At 37.7% G+C, this 17,913-nt stretch overlaps 1 protein-coding gene across 1 annotated transcript; it reads left to right on the forward strand.

The window, feature by feature from the left end:
- Positions 1-191: 191 nt before the first annotated feature.
- DEPDC7 (DEP domain containing 7) lies at positions 192-17,126 on the forward strand. Its single transcript, XM_011286816.4, has 9 exons — positions 192-323; positions 8,969-9,359; positions 11,459-11,586; positions 12,416-12,605; positions 14,599-14,810; positions 15,576-15,718; positions 15,905-16,030; positions 16,148-16,226; positions 16,801-17,126. Exons 1-9 carry the CDS (start codon positions 251-253, stop codon positions 16,992-16,994), a joined length of 1,536 nt encoding a protein of 511 aa, XP_011285118.2. The 5' UTR covers positions 192-250; the 3' UTR covers positions 16,995-17,126.
- The last annotated feature ends 787 nt before the right edge of the window (positions 17,127-17,913 follow it).

Here is a 17,913-nt window from a genome sequence, read left to right on the forward strand (position 1 = left end):
GGGTGGGTGCGGTGGCGCGCCCGGGGCCGAACCTTTTCCGCCCCCGCGGGGCTGCAGATTACGCGCAGCTCCTGCAGACACGTGACCAGTGTCGAGCAGCGCGCCGCGGCCAAGGCGGGCCGGGCCTGGCCGGGGGCGGGGTCTGACGGGAGCCCCGCCCCGTCCCGGGCCAGTTAACTGGCGGCCGGGGCGCGGGCGCGCACTTCGCAGTGCAGCGGTCGGAAGAGCTGGTGGCCTGGCAGCTACGGCCATGGCCACGGTGCGGGAGAAGGCGGCGGCTCTGAACTGTTCAGCTCTCCACAGCCCAGCGCAGAAGCCTCCAGGTAGGTGATGAAGACCCCTGTCCGGGACATGTGGGGGTCACAGGGCGGGCTGGGGGGCTCAGGTTGCGGTTCTTGCGCGAGGCTGGCACGCCGCCGGGTCCAGCGGGCTCCACGCAGCTGTGCCCCCTCGGGCTAGTGCCCAGGCTTGTCGGCGAATTGGGTCCCTCTCTCGCGGGTGGGCTGTAGCCGGCCGACCCTGCCGTCCTCACAGCCCAGCTTTCTACTTGGTCCCCAACTTGAACTTTGTTGTGCGCTTTTCAGTGGCCAGCTGCGTGCCAGGCGCTCTCACTAGGTCTCCAGATAGGCTCCACGTCGTTACTCGTAGAAAGTTTATCTGGACTTGTATGGCTCTTTGCCTTCTGTCTCAGCCACAAACCTCGGCTCCACAGTATGGCCAGGAACCGAGCGCCTCTCTTGCCCACTCTGTTCTCCAGACTTCCTGGGCTCTGTTCAACGGGCAGGACCTTGGCAAAAAAATATTTGTTCGTTAAATTTTCTGGATGGGCAGTATTTCAGTGAATAGAAGTTTGAACTTTTTTAAATGGCTACATGACATTAGGAGAGACGTTGATGAATTTCTGCCACCAGCTTAATCGTGGCTTGGCTTTGAGAGTAGTTTGCTTAGCCTCTTACTTTCTTTGAATGTCCAAACAAATGAATGGAATGGATGAGAAGTTCTAAAAATCTGATCTTAGCATATTACAACTCAGTAAACAAACAAACAAACCACAACAAACTATCCAGAGAACACTTGGCTCTTTTTTTTTTTTTTTTTTTTTTTTTTTTTTTACTTTCTAGAGAAGTTACACCCCCACCCTCTTCTGCATCTGCTCTGTAGGGTGTTCTACAAATTGGTTCCCTATCTGACAAAAACTTTTCCTTTGGAAAATACCAACCAGTGAAACTGGCTCCTTCCTCAAGGTGACAGTAGTCAGTGAATTGACTTAGGTCAGATGGGTGCATCTCAGTGGCTCCAGTTTTGTGTTTGACTTATAATGACTAATGCCCCTTTTAATCTTCAAAATTCTAATGATAAATTGTGATGAGAACTACTTTAGGAATAATATTGACCTTATTCCCCAATTTAAAGGATTCAGATAAGCATATGATGGCTACATTCAGAATTTCTCTGTGTTTTACATTGTGAAAAGAGTTGTTTTATATTCATCACTTGAGAATTCAAAGTCAAATCGTATTGGAAACAGACTTGGGAAATCTTTAGGCTTACTTTCTGAGAGAAAGAAATTGCCAAATTTTACATGATTAAAAACATAGCACCCTGTCTTCTCTAACAGCTGAAATACCAGTTCTGAGCTTTGGGCATTTGTGAACAGGTTCTTAGATGGCATAAGCGAACAAGTATTCAAAATTAAGTAGATGACTTTCAGAGGGAAGAGCTAAAGGGCTGGTTAGCAGATTTGAACACATGGAAAAGACCAGTGTCCTGCACAGCAGCACAGTGGGCAGAGAAAAGCCCACTGCCTTTTCTCATCTGTTGTGCTTGCTAGGGTTGGAACTCTACCTGTTAGCATTTGTTAATCCCTCTTCCACCCTTTAGTTGCCTTGTCACAGTCCCAGGGAACACAGTAATAGGAGCCTGTGCTTCTTGGTTCCTTGCTATTTCCTTTCTGTATGCTCAGGCAAGCAGCTTTCTACTCTTAGTTCTCTACCTATTAGTAACTCTTCCACACCTTAAAGGGGCTGTAACAACCAGGGACCTGATTTATGTAGAAGAAATAAATGCCATATGCTAACCTTCAGGACGTACCTTAAAGATACTTGCCTTTTAATACAGACAAATAAGAAAGTGGTATGTTATCCTGTTTTCCTTTTATACTGTAACCCAATTCTCTGAATTCACCAGGTATCACTTTTCCAGGGAGCTCAAAGTACTTCCCATATGCTATCTCATTAATCTGTGTGAATTAAAGTAGGGGCCAGTGCCTACTTGTATTGATAGTTCTTTTAACGTATTTTAAAACTGTTCTTATTAGAAGAGACTTCTTTTACATTCTTTACCTGCTTGCAACCTTCTTAGAGTCAGTCTCTGTCTTCAGCATGACATCTCTAATACTAAATAAGAGGAAAACAAACTTTGAACTATCAAAACCAATATGCAGTAAAAATGTTGTATATTGGTATCAGTGTATAGCAGCAGGCTTTTCCCACTTAGTTACAGCTGCCTATTTTAATACCCCAAACTCGTTCTCTACATTTATCTATTTTCATAAGGCTTTGGTTAATGTCCAATAGATGTAGTTCTTTTCCTTTGTCTTGAAAATTCTGTAATGTTTTAAAACCTCCTGAAAAAAATAATTCTTAACATTATCTTAAATCCTAAATGACTTAGGATTTACATATTATTTTCTGATGAAGAGTTAAATCCTCTGGCATGTGACACATCTTGCCTTATCTGCTAACAGTCTTTATTTATTGAATACTGTTTGGAGCTTGACATCATCAGGTGAGGTGAATAGATAAGGGATAAACTCTTTGAAGTAGGAACTCTGTCCCCTTAGTTCAGAGGAAGGAAGAAGAAAGATACCTTCCTTTTTTACTTTTTAAATAAATTTTTTAAATTTTAGAATAGATTTAATTTACAAAAAAGTCACGAAGTTAGTATATAGAGTTCCCATATGCGCTTTACTCATTTTCCCTTACTATTAGCATCTTATATTAGAATTGTATATTTGTTGCAATTAATGAACGAGTGTTAATGCATTCTTATTATTAACTGAAGCCCATACTTTATTTAGAGTTCCTTAATTTTTGCTTAAGGTTCTTTCTGTGTTCAGGGATCCCAATCAGGTTATTCCATTACATTGAGTCCTTAGGCTCTTCTAGATTGTAAGTAACAGTTTCCCACTTTGTTTTGAAATATACATCTGTTAGATGCTGGGTATTGACATATTGTCTCCTATGATCCTGATGGTAACAGAGATCAGTGCAACTGGCTCTCTTTTGCAACAGAAAAATAACCTTGTTTGCCCAAGATTGCATTATAGTAAATGATGGAGCCAAGAATAGAACCCAGGTATCTGGGACTCCAAAACTCATGCTTTTGTCTTACTCTTTGTATCCAGAGAAAGGAGGACTGTATGTCCTGCATTAACACAGGTTTTCATGTGTAGCTAGTGTTCACTTAACCCACAGTTTCTGAACTTTGGGCACTATTGATATTTTCTTCGTTGTGGGGGTTGGCCTGTGTTTAGCAGTGTCCCTAGGCCCTCTACTCACTAAATGCCAGTAGCACCAACCCCTCCTTTGCTTGTGACAACCAAGAATGGCTCCAGACATTGCCAAGTATCCAGTTGGGGTAAAATCATCCACTAAGAACCACAGCATTGACTCTCTTTTCAAAGTTTTTAGTAGTTGGCAATCATCTACAAGTATTGAATAACTAAATGTATTTTGTGAGGCAGTTTATAAGGCAATTAAATAATTTGAACTTTTGCAAACTATAAGGACATTTGAAAAAAAAATAAGGCACTTATTTTTCACTGTTCAAGTTTGTGGAAAATTGCCTAACATGAGCTATCTGAATTGTTTTTTGTTTTTTGTTTTTTTTCCTGTGCGGTGGGGGCAGTCTAATGCCTAGGAATGAAAACGAGATTCTTACATGTTAATTTAGAAGTAGCATGTTTTGGGGGGTACCTGGGTGGCTTAGTTGGTTAAGTGTCAGACTTCTGCTCAGGTGATAACCTCGTGGTTTATGGGTTTGAGCCCCCAGTCGGCTCTGCACTGACTGTGGAGCCTGAAGCCTGGGGATTCTGCCCCTGCTCCCTTGTGCTCCCTCTGTGTCTCTGTCTCTCAAAAGTAAACATAAAAAAATTTTTAAAGCATGTTTTCATAATTGTGTTTACCTTGCATCAGGATCCATTTTTGTAATGTATATATTGATCTTCTACGGAGTTCAGTAATCCTTCGAATTTGAAGTGATGATAGAATTTGTTTTTGCCTTTAAATAACACAAGCAGGGCCATGGTAGAGGTGCTGCACAGATCGTGGTTGAAGCTGATTGTCCCTTTGTGACTTTTGAGTAAATGTAGTTTCTTGACATTTCTGCCTTATGGCTTGATTTTTAGGGAATTATTGTAACAACTTGTTTATTTAGTGTATATTTATAGAAATGAAGATGATTATCGGTAGTATTACAAATACATATCAGAGTTCAATATTAGAAATTTAACTTTTTTATTCTTGGTAAATTCTTTTGGGTAGATTTCAAATACATGCAAAGAACAGGTCTTTGCCTTTGAAAAATAACTATTTTCAACAAAAATGAATCTGCTTGAAAAGTGAATGTTAACTAGTCTAGATTTATATAGTGCTTAAGAGTATGTATAGTATATTACATATCTAGTTTAAAACAATTTCTGAGCCTCTTATTAGGCTCAGACATCTTCCAAAAAACTTTGTATCTGATAAGGTCACATTTGTTCCTATGCTTCATTTCTTACCATATTTTATGTCGTGTTCAATGTCCATATCTAAGTGGAGATGGGGTAGAATTTCAATCTCTCAAATCCTATATTCAGCAGTTTAGACTGGAAACTAACCTTAAACACAGTGTTCCACTCTTGTATCAGTAAATGAAGAAACCGACCTATAGAGGTTAACTCTCTTATCCAAGGTTATCACAGCTGATCTCTAGACTCTTTGATCCTTTGGTCATGATGCTTTTAGAACATGCTTGACCAAATGTAAATTAAATAAGGAAGTATCAAGGATGCAGATAGTGATGAATTTTAAAGAAATGTCTAGCTCATATGCAAGTGAGGGCTGGAGACAAGCTGAAATTCTGATTGCTAGATTTACAAAGCATTCATTGTATACTTCTGGTCTCTTGAATTCTGGTTGGAAGTTGCAGTAATTTGTCTTACTGGGCCATGGTCTGCTATACCAATATTCATTTCAGCTCTTAGATGATAAATAAGTTTCAAACCAGCATGTGGGGGACCTGTGTTCAACTGGTGAAGTCAGCATTAAAAAAACAGGTTATCCTGGTGTGGGTTTTGGCACATTTACTTGTCAAGTCCAGGGTATATTATGTATTAAAGTATCTGTATGAACATGAGCTACTTTGGGTCTGTGGGTGGTGATGCTTGAGGGGAAATATCCCAGGATGCAATGGTAGGGAATTAATGGTCAGTGAGAACAGAGGGGACCTGAAAGGGCTGAATTGTATCATGCCTGGAGGACTCTGGAAACATTGTGTGGTTCATAGGTGCCTAGTATCCTGCTCTAACCTGTTCTTTAATCTTTTATACTGTGTTATCCAACCTGCAAAACTTCCTGATTTCCCATATTTAAGCAGCAAGTTAATATGGGGAAATTTATTCTTAACTCCCCGGTTGAAGATTAGCCTTTTCCATGTCGCTGAAACTGAGTGTCCCCTCCCTCCCACTCCATTCTGTGGTCTTGTTGATCTCAAATTAGTGACTCAGCCTTATTTTTTAGGATTTGTATACTTACCTACTTGTAGTTCAGCTGTTAAGACTGATGTGTTTCAGATTTGACATTATTACCCAGAAGTCTATTTCAATCTACTTGAAAAGCACTCTGATCTCTACAAGTTCAAATCTTATTTTCCTTTCCTGTCCTACTCCTGCATACTGTGACTAGTATATATTATGGAATTTATGATATCCTCTATTTTAGGACTAATGAATACTGTATTTATTTATTTAATGACTACTGTTTTTAAATATTTTTTAAATGTTTGTTTATTTTTGAGAGCAAGCACAAACGGGGGAGGGGCAGAAGGGAGACACAGAATCTGAAGCAGGCTCCAGGCTCTGAAATGTCAGCACGGAGCCCAACGTGGGGCTCGAACCCATAAACTGTGAGGCCATGACCTGAGCTGAAGTCAGACGCTTAACCAACTGAGCCACCAGGCACCCCTTGAATTTTGTTTTTATTTTTATTATTTTTTAAATGTTTGTTTTTGAGAGAGAGAGTGCATGTGCAAGCATGGAAGGGACAGAGAGAGAGGAAAGGGAATCCCAAACAGGCTCCACACTGAGTGTGGAGCCCGACCAACCTGGGGCTTGACCTCATGACTGTGAGATCATGACCTAAGCGGAAATCAAGAGTGGGATACTTAACCGACTGAGCCACCCAGGCACTCCTCTGAAGTATCTTGAATTTTAAAATATAAAAACAGTCTTGCTGATTATTTTAAATGAACGTTAAAGTAATTGGTAGATAGTTGAATTACCCATCTACTTTTGGTATTGGAAATATACAAATAAACAGTAAAGGGCTTTGTGTGTATGTTAATAACTTAAATAGTGAAGATGTTCAAATTTCTAGTAGCTACAAAATGGCACTGCAAGTGGATACAGTGTGATGGTTCACTGTGGTTCTTTTATGTATTATAATAAAAAAGATGAATTCCAGATGACCCACTTAAAATTTATGACCCTAGTGCATTAAGTGGAGTTTTAATGTCTTTCAGGAACTTATCTTTGCTTTCATCTTATACATTCGATTTTATCTAAACAGGCAGGAAGATAATTTCAGGTAGCAGTTTCTGTAATTCTCGTATTCCTTAGAGTTGTAGTGATACAGTTTTCCTTTTTACATGACCTTAAGGGAAGTAGTAAGTTTTCAACTTCTCTGTCAGAGAATCCTAAAAATAAAGGAAGTGATCCACTTAACAAAAATAGAGGCTTAAAAATTAGAACCACTGAATATTCAGAGCATCATTGAAAATTGTAACACATAAAAAGGCACAGTCTGTGTTTATGTAAAAAGAGAGCAAGCCACCCAGCCACCAAGCTTATGATTAGCTAGACTCTGTTCCATCAGCTTATTAAACGAAGGTCTGTGTTTTCCTTTTTATTGTTTCTCCTTTTCTTTGTAGTTTTGCCAAATATCAGTTTATTAAAATCAGGAAAAACATGATAAATCTTTGAAAGCATGTTTTCTGTTTCCTGTCTTGCTGAAACCTTGCTTTATCTCTGTGCTTTTCCTATCTTTGTGGTAGGTTGTAAGCTCCTATCAGGCAGGAACCAGTTTTCCCTGTTACAAAGTGCTTAACTCCTAAGCCTGCATAGTAGGAAGCTTTAAAAATATTAGTTTAGGGGCGCCTGGGTGGCTTAGTCGGTTAAGCGTCCGACTTCAGCTCAGGTCACGATCTCTCGGTCTGTGAGTTCGAGCCCCGCGTCAGGCTCTGGGCTGATGGCTCGGAGCCTGGAGCCTGTTTCCGATTCTGTGTCTCCCTCTCTCTCTGCCCCTCCCCTGTTCGTGCTCTGTCTCTCTCTGTCTCAAAAATAAATAAACGTTCAAAAAAATTTATAAAAAAAAATATTAGTTTATTCCAACTGCTGTGTGTATGTATGTCTATAATTATACATCTATTTACTGATAAATGTTTTAAAAGCATATAGACCATGAACCAAATTCCAATACCATCTCTTACAGTATAATGTTTGGAAGTTACATTTAACCTCTGCGAATCTATTTTGCTTCTCTGAGATTGTATCTACCTCATACGGTTGCTAATGTTGTAATGTAATTCATAAGGCACTTAATAGAGTTCCTTACACATAATTGGTAACTGCCACAAGGTCCTACTTGATACCCCACCCCAAAGACCATTTCCACTCTCCTCTGATCTCATTTCCTACTGTTCTTTCCCTGGCTACCCACCTTGGGCATGCTGGCCTTGTTCCTCCTCTCCTGGCCAAACACACTCGGTTTCTAGAGCCTTTGCTCTTTCTGTTCTCTTTCCCCAAATATCTGCACAGCTTGCTTCCTGGTTTTACTCCAGCTTCTGCTCAGAAATCACCTTGTCAGATCTTTCCTGACATCCATCTGAAATAGTGTTCTTTCCTCACCAGGCTTTATTTTTCTTGTTAGCATTCATATAACATGTACATATTGTCTGTATCTTCCCACAAAGTATAAGTCCATGTAAACAGGGATTTGATTTTCCTCACCTTTGTATCCTAGCATGTAGGACAGTGTTCAGCATAAAGTAGGCAATACATTTTAAATCAGTTGCTACTAATTAAAATTTCAGTAATAAACTGACCTCATAATTGTTCCTTAGTAATAACTTTGGAAATTGCTACTTTTTTAAAGTTTATTTTACTTATTTTTGAGAGAGGGAAGAGAGGGAGGGGCAGAGAGAGAGAGAGAGAGAGAGAGAGAGAGAGAGAGAGAGAATATCCCAGGCAGGCTCCATGCCACCAGCGCAGAGCCTGACGTGGAGCTTGAACTCACGAACCCGTGAGATCATTACTTGAGCTGAAACCAAGAGTTGTATGTTTAACCGACTGAGCCACCCAGGCTCCCCTGAAATGGCTCCTTTTTTTTTTTTAATGTTTATTTATTTATTTTTTTATTTAAAAAAAATTTTTTTTAATGTTAATTTTTGACAGAGAGAGAGCATGAGCGGGGGAGGGGCAGAGAGAGAGGGAGACACAGAATCTGAAGCAGGCTCCAGGCTCTGAGCTGTCAGCAAAGAGCCTGACACAGGGCTCGAACCCACGGACAGCATGATCATGACCTGAGCTGAAGTCGGACGTTTAACCGACTGAGCCACCCAGGTGCCCTGAAATGGGTATTTTTTGTTTAAGGATTGCTTAGACCTTATTATAAATGAACAAGGTTACTCTGCGTTTTTCCCATTCCAGGTTTCAGCGTGGCCCAGAAACCATTCGGAGCCACCTATGTGTGGAGCAGCATTATAAACACTCTTCAAACACAGGTGGAGGTGAAAAAACGAAGACACCATTTAAAAAGACACAATGACTGCTTTGTTGGTTCAGAAGCTGTGGATGTCATTTTTTCTCACCTAATTCAGAATAAATATTTTGGTGATGTAGATATTCCTCGGGCCAAAGTGGTAAGAGTGTGTCAAGCACTTATGGACTACAAAGTATTTGAAGCAGTTCCAACCAAAGTCTTTGGAAAAGACAAAAAACCTACATTTGAAGATAGTAGTTGCAGCCTTTATAGATTCACAACCATACCTAACCAAGACAGTCAATTAGGCAAAGAGAATAAACTATGTTCACCTTCCAGGTTAGTATATAATGTTAGATTATCCTGGGGGTATTGGCAGGATTTCATCTACTTTTTAGCAACAGGCTGAATGGTTTTATATTATTTTGGAAACCGTAAATGAGGCTAAAATCTGGGTCTGTGGGTAAGTTTGATAAAATACAGTGAACTTTTGTTTATTCGGTATCTCCTGGAATTCTTGCTTGTTCATATTTTATATTTAGCAGAAACAATCAACAAACTTTGATTTTTCTGCTTCAAGTTACAATTATAGCCTAAAAGTATGTTAGTTTATGCACAAAGTGGTGTGAGAACAGAAAATGTGAAGGTAGGCAGGTAAGTTATCACTAGAATCTAGGAAATGGCAGATGTAAAGTATGAAAGGCATGTGGGACCCATAGTGTGGAGAGTTTCATATGACTTGAGTTTGCAATCGATCATACAGATGTTGGGGAGGCCACAAAAAATGACATTATATTTTAGAAAGGTCATCCTGCCACAAAAAATGACATTATATTTTAGAAAGGTCATCCTGGCGACCATCTGGACATCCTAATGGGGAGAGCTAGTTAGGAATCTATTGCAGTATTGCAGTCTATAGACGGGGGTGAAGTGGGGATTGTGGTGGAGAGGGAATCAATTAAAGGGAGACTGGGGGACAGAATTGTAGAACCCAGTGACTGAAATGGATGAATGTGATAAGTACATAATTAACTTATTTGTCATGAAGTAAAATGTTTCCATTTCCTTGAGCTAAACTGTGTAGAGGGGACCATGCAACTGAAGCCTTATAATTCAGATCTGACCCAAAGAGTTTTAGTCTTTCCGACTTTCAATTATTTTTAGTGTATTGTGTATCAGATATTGTGTATTTTTAATGTCTTTAGTGTATCAAATATTTTAATGTATTAACTTTCAAAACTTTAAAAGATGATAAAATTACCTCTAAATATAGGAAGGAGATATGAGGGTGAGATAGGGCAAAATCCCTGCTTTCCAGATACAGGTCCACATACTTTATCTGAAACCTTTGGGGCTATATGCATTTAGCAATTTGGAGCTTTGGAGATCTTAAAAAGATACTTTTGTATATAGACCATATGTTTGATAACAGTCCTGGAGGGATCCTGGGCAGCATCTGGTAACCGAACGTATTAGTATTTCTTTAGTAAACAAAATACTCCTAACTGGGAGAAGGAAAGGCTATGATAGTCTCAGGTTAGCTTTTGCCACCATGAGTTCTGAATAAACTTTAGATTTTTCACAGCTTTTTGGGTTTGAGAATTGTGGGTAAAGGATTATCAGCTCTGTATTTGGAAAATGATGAGCACTATCCACCGAAGGATGCCCCAGAAATAGACATAACTGATAAAAAAACAGCATAATAAAGTTTGATTACATTCTAAAATAGGAGACCAAAATTTTAATCATCGAATTACTTAAATCTAAATGTTCAGGGGTGCCTGGGTGGCTCAGTTGGTTAAGCGTCTGACTTGGGCTCAGGTCATGATCTCGCGGTTCGTGAGTTCCAGCCCCATGTCGGACTCTGTGCTGACAGCTCAGAGCCTGGAGCCTGCTTCGGATTCTGTGTCTCTGTCTCTCTCTGCCCCTCCCCCACTTGTGCTCTGTCTCTCTCTATCAAAAATAAATAAAATGTAAAAAAAATTAAAAAAAAATCTAAATGTTCAAAGGAGAATTTAGAGTATGTGTATTTAGACTTGAGAAAGAAGGTGCGTGTTTTTGTATTCTGTTGTTAGAATTTGCATTTGTTTTGTTTTTGTTCTGAACTAAATAAACTTTGTAGAAACTCTTAGCTTTCTTAAATTTTTTTTTTTCTCAACGTTTATTTATTTTTGGGACAGAGAGAGACAGAGCATGAACGGGGAGGGGCAGAGAGAGAGGGAGACACAGAATCAGAAACAGGCTCCAGGCTCTGAGCCATCAGCCCAGAGCCCAACGCGGGGCTCGAACTCACGGACCGCGAGATCGTGACCTGGCTGAAGTCGGACGCTTAACCGACTGCGCCACCCAGGCGCCCCGAAACTCTTAGCTTTCTAACAGTAAGATATTTCTCTGGGCTTACTACTAAACATTAATTTAAAAAAAAAAATTCATTTTAGGTATTCAGATGCATTATTTAAGTCCTCTGATTCCAAATCGGCAAGTTTAGAGGATCTCTGGGAAAATCTGAGTTTAAAGCCTGCTAACTACCCTCACATAAACATGTCTACAACCTTGTCTCCACAAGGTAAGTAAAGATGATACAAGCAAGAAATACAGAAGACCAACTTCAGATAAAGTTAGTTATTTAAAACTTTTCAGTTTTAACCTTTATTAGAATTTAAATATTCAAACCACAAAGAAAGAGCACACTGTGTATTAAAGCTGTTTATATTAAGTTTTAACAGAGGTCTATTATCTTTAACAAATAGATCAGTGTTGCAATTCTTGAACACTGACTTTTGTCCTATCAGCTGGCAGAGGTTCAAATCTGCAGTGTTTTGCGTGCGGATTTTTATTTATTTAAAATATGCTCTCAGATATTTCTTTCTCTAACATTTTATTAGGCTAAATAAAATTTTGAAAATTACATTATTAATGTTTAACATTAACAGAACTCTTATGTTCTTCCTGGTCTTTGGCAAAGGATTGTAGACTCATGACCGATTTCCACCTTCCCTCCCCCATCCTAGTTGTGGAAACCCTGAGTGGAATAATCTGCAGCCAATAGTTTCAAACCAGTTTTCAGATTGAATAATGAATCATTCTTTCTTCCAAAGTCCTTATTAACATGTTATATGACTTGATCTCTTATCTCTGCCATATTGCTTTTTACAGTACAAGAATGAAAAGAATTCCTGTTGTCCAAGTCTGTTCTCCTACACTTTAAACAAATCTTGAATTGTTTTTATTTTCTCATAAGAAACCACTTCATAAGATTGACTTTTTTCCCTTTCCTTTTTTTTTTTTTTTTTTTTTTTTGCCACAAACTTCTACCTTAGACTTGCCTAGACAAATACTGTGGTGAGCATTTAATAAATATTGTTACTTTTTACCTTGTCATTTTTCCTGTGTAGTTATTAATGAAGTATGGCAAGAAGAAACCATTGGACGTCTGCTGCAGCTTGTAGACCTTCCACTTCTTGACTCTTTACTCAAACAGCAAGAGGTTGTATCTAAAGTTCCTCAGCCTAAGAGGCAACCTGACTTGATCAACAACAGTAACTATCTGGATCGAGGGATTCTCAAGGCTTATAGTGACTCTCAGTATGTGGAAATACATCCATCTAATAATTTGAGTGTGTTTTTAGGAAGATTATAGATAATGGTTTGAAGATAATCCTTTGAGTTCTGTCCATAGGATCAGAGATGCATTAGTCAATTGATAATTATCAGTACTTGGGAAAGTGAAGAACAAAATTACCTTGGTCAAAATTAGAAAGAGATTTAATTTTCATTATTTTTTATATTCATTTTTGTTTCACACATACCTTCACTTGCGCATCAAGTGAAGAAGATGGTTATGTTCCATCTTCTCTCTGTTAAAATGTAGGGCAGCACTGGGGGTTGTATGCAAACCAATTTGACAATGAGTTTCATATTAGGAAAAAATAAAAGGAAAAAAAATAAATGGAAGAACACAATATAAAAATTTTTTTTTTTAAATGTAGGGCTCTCTGGTCTTCAAAGGGCTTGGAACAAAATTAACAGATTTGGCAAATTCTCAGAATCCTTTGACTACCTATATTTTTATACTTCTCCAGAATATCTTGAATATGTATTTTTAATTGTTTTGTTAAAGAAATATAATGAAAGTAACTCTTGTTCTCATATCTGACCATCATTCTTCCAAATATAAATCTTAAGGTATGAAGGCTTCACTTCAGGTGCTAAGGGAAATATGATTTTTTTTTTCCTTAAGGCAGAGTTCTATATTCCTTATAACTTTGAAACTCTTCTCCTAAGTAAAACTATCACATGTTAAAATCTTGTATTTTTTTATTTCTTATAGCTTATTTAATGTTTAATTATTTTTGCCTTAGCAGATAGCATTCAGTAGTTAGGGAGATAGAAATGTTTCAAAGGAATGCAACTTACATTTTCAGTACTTCATAAGTTCTACAGTCCAATGAACTATTAATAGTTGAATGTCAAAAGGTAGCTTAAAACCTTATGCAAAAAGCAGTTAATCCCAACATACTAGTTATTGACTCTGTGTATACAATGGGAGGCTTCTTAATCAATAAGAATTTTAGAGTTAAAAAAGATTAAATCCTACATAATTCTCTTAAAAAAAAGAATTTAAGGTAACATGAAAACATTTTTTATTTTATTTTATTTTGGGAGAGAGCAAGCGCGTGGGACAGAGGGAGAGAGAGAGAATCCCAAGCAGGCTCCACACTGTCAATGTGAGATCATGACCTGAGCCAAAATCAAGAGTCAGCTGCTTAACCAACTGAGCTACCCAAGTGCTCCTGAAAACATTTTATAATTACCTTAAATTTTAAATACAGAGTTAGAAACTGTGTTAAAAATGACCTTAAAGATCATCTAGCTGCATCTTACCATTAACTTGATGAAGCTGATGCCCAGAAGGGTGACGTGACCTGCCCGATATAGTGCACCTGAGTGGTGACAGAATTAGTTGTCCTGAGTTCATGGTAGTAGAGTGCATGATTTTTTAAAAACTATATATAAAATACATATGTACATTAACAAGTTGAATATTAAAAGCTATTCATTCTATTTTTTGAACTGTAGCATTTTTCTGAAGTTACCCAGCTGGCATTTTATTAGAAGTAGAAATTAATTATTTTGAAACCCTACCTTATCTTCCTCTAGAGGACTGATCACACACAGAGCTGTGAAGTAAGCAAGATTGTATTAGAAAAGTACTGGTCTAGGAGTGAGATCTGGGATCTAGTACTGCCTGGGACCCTGAGCATGTAACTCAGAGTTTCTGGGCCTCTGTCATAAATTTCAAGAGTAGACTTTGAATTTTGATGTCCTTTTTAGTTTATATTGTAGTGGATAGCTTCTGTTTTCCCTTCAAAAGAAAAAAAGAAAAAGAGAGAAGACCTATTAAGCCAAGCTTTTGGTCTGTGATACATGATCTACCAATATTTTAAAAAGAATTACATGTATCTTTAAGGGTATAGAAATCTATCTTCATGGCAGACTTGAGATAGGTAGTAAGTACTGTGTGTACATTTGTTGCTTTTTTGCTTTTTAAAATAAAATAATTCTTTTTTCCCCATAGGGAAGATGAATGGCTCTCTGCAGCAACTGACTGCTTAGAATACCTTCCTGATCAGATGGTGGTGGACATAAGCAGAAACTTTCCTGAGCAACCAGATAGGATAGACCTAGTGAAAGAACTTCTGTTTGATGCCATTGGCAAATATTACAGTAGAAGGGAACCTCTGTTAAATCATTTATCTGATGTTCATAATGGCATTGCAGAACTCTTAGGTAAGTAAGAGCTTACTGGATCCTGGAATGTGTCTTTTGGAAAAAACAGGAAGAAGTTAATTATCCTCAGAATTAACCAAAATGGCACTACTTCAAGCTGGGAGTGGATCTGGATTAATCCATGGAAAGTATGTTTATTCCAAAACTTCTAGGGCTGATTTGAAAGAGGCTTTAATAAGCTGTAAAGTTACGCAGGAACTTCCGTTGGCACAGGAGAATGCTACCCTCATTCACTGGAAGTTTAATAAGTATAGCGTGGTAGTTCTCTTCTGTAGAAAGCACACCAACATCACCACTCTTCCCACTCCGTTCTCTTCAAAATGGCAGACACTCTGTCCCTCTACCAATGAGCCAGACTGTTCCTCATGGTTTGTTGAAAACAAATCAGGGGTTTCAGAGAATCCTGTCTATTTTTCTCAGGTAGAGTTGGATACATCAGTACTTTACACATAGTGTACACTTGAAATGTATTGAATTAATGAAAAGCAGGCTGGGAATTTATTTTCAAAGCCAAGAATTTGATAACAACATCCTAAGATTGTTAATTTTGACAAGGATTTAGGGAATGAGTTGTCAATTTGAGAATAGGCTGTCTTGAAGGTTGGTATTGGTCATTTATTGTAATTCCTCGTCTTTTTGTTTTGTTTTGCTTTTGAAAATCGTTTTGAATAAGTTTACTGTTTAACTTAAGCTTTAACTTGAATTTTGTTCCTTTAATAGTCCCTTTTGGTCAAAATTAAAAGCCGTTTTTTCTTTTGGCTGAAGTGAATGGGAAGACTGAAATAGCATTAGAAGCTACTCAGCTCTTTCTAAAGCTTTTGGATTCCCAAAATAGAGAAGAATTTAGAAGACTACTGTATTTCATGGCTGTTGCAGCACATCCTTCTGAATTTAAATTACAGAAAGAAGTAAGTCTTTCGTCTAAATGTTAATTGTATTCAGTAGCCTTAATACTTACAGGATGCACATGTCAGATTATTTTACATTGGCACCAAGTATGCTGAAATGAATAGCTATTAATACTTAATATTGCCTTTTATATTAAATTTAGTTCAAATATACACTATTGGGTGTGTTTTGTTTTATTTTTATAGAGCGACAACCGAATGGTTGTGAAAAGGATATTCTCAAAAGCTATTGTTGACAATAAAAATTTATCCAAAGGCAAAACTGATCTTCTGGTACTCTTTTTAATGGATCATCAAAAAGATGTTTTTAAGGTAAAATTCTGAAAGTAGTTAAATTGAGCTTATGTAATAGATCACTAGATTGCAATGCATTTGAATAATGTCCCATGTCCCTCCTCTTTTTTTTTTTTTTTTTTTTTTTTTTTAAAGATTCCAGGAACTCTACATAAAATTGTTAGTGTTAAGCTCATGGCCATTCAGAAAGGAAGAGATCCAAATAGAGATACAGGTAATCTGAGAAATAGTATTTTCATGATCTTTCAAAGCTAAATTCCTAGTTATTTATTTGAAAGTCTTGCTGTAAGTAGTTGCACTTTAATTTCAATTAAACTTTAAACTCCTTGGAGTTACCCAGACTTGGCAGAGACCCTCCTTATGTCAAAAAGTAACTTGACCTGGGGAGCCTGGGTGGCTCTGTCAGTCAGTCAAGCGTCTTACTCTTGACTTAGGCTGGGGTCATGATCTCGTGGTTTGTGAGTTCGAGCCCTGTATCAGGCTCTGTGCTGACAGCACGGAGCTTGCTTGGGATTCTCTGCCTCTTCTGTCTCCTTGCCCCTTCACGACTTGTGCGCGCGCGCGCGCGCGCTCTCTCTCTCTCTCTCTCTCTCTCTCTCTCTCTCTGTCTCAAAAATAAACTTAAAAAAAAGAAAAAAGTAACCAGGGTTAGAAAGTCAGCAGTGCTTAGCATCTTCATTGCATTTTAAAAACTGGGGAATAAAAATAGAAATGTGAATATATTATTTTTTTTAGTTAAATCTGAGGAATAGATTCACTAATTGAACTTTTTACTTTTAAACTTGAAGGATATATATATTGCCAGAGAATTGATCAAAGTGATTATTCTGACTATACACAGAAGACAACTAAGGATGAACTAATGAATTTACTAAAAACTATTGATGAGGATTCAAAACTATCTGCCAAAGAGAAGAAAAAATTGCTAGGTCAGTTCTACAAGTGTCATCCAGACATCTTTATTGAGTATTTTGGAGACTGAGTTTTTAATGTCTGTGTATAACTTACGTATTTTAAGAATAAATTATGTATCCCAAATACCTAATCACATTTGTAATCTTGGGTGTTCTAAATATGAAGTTGTACTTAATAAAATGTTTTTTGTATAAACCGAGTATTAGATGGTGTATTGCTGTTAAGTATTGACCTGTTTAGGGTGACTTGATTTATAATTACTCTGCCCAATACTTTATAGAACATCATAGGAATATAATGATATGACATTGCAGTGTTTACATAACAGTATTAAATAGTAACGAAGTCTAATTAACAGTTAATAGGACTGTGGTTTTTACCTTGAAAGGTACTCCTTAAAGATATAAAATAGAAATTCAGGCTATGATAAAATGATTGGTAATTACCACAAACAGTAGACAAGTCAGAAATTGAACTGTCCTAATGATTTTGAAAACTTCATCTTTTTAGGTTTATTGTGGAAGACTTCAAACATATATAAAAATGGGGGAGAATGGAATAATAGAATAACTTCCACATACTCATTATCCAGTTTCAACAATTGCCAACTGATGGCCAATCTCATTTAATCTATACCCCCATGCATTCTTTGCTCCCACCCCAGCAAACTTCAGACATATCACTTCATGTATAAAAGTTCAGAATGTGTAGCTAAAACAGGACATTAAAAAACCAACCACAGTATATTATATATACACAAACCCACAATTCCTTAATACCATCAAATATGCATTCAGTAGTTACGTTTTCTGATCTCACATGATTTTGACAGTTTATTCAAGTAGGGATCCATTAAAGTCCATAAATTGCAATTGATTAATGAGCTTTGTAAGTCTCTTAATTTATATGTTCTTTTGAATCTTTCTCGTTTCTCCTCGCGCTGGGTTCTATGCTGACAGCTCAGAGGCCTGGAGCCTGCTTCGGGT

Source organism: Felis catus, chromosome D1 (assembly GCF_018350175.1).
Source record: "Felis catus isolate Fca126 chromosome D1, F.catus_Fca126_mat1.0, whole genome shotgun sequence".
In the NCBI taxonomy this organism is placed as follows: Eukaryota; Metazoa; Chordata; class Mammalia; order Carnivora; family Felidae; genus Felis; species Felis catus.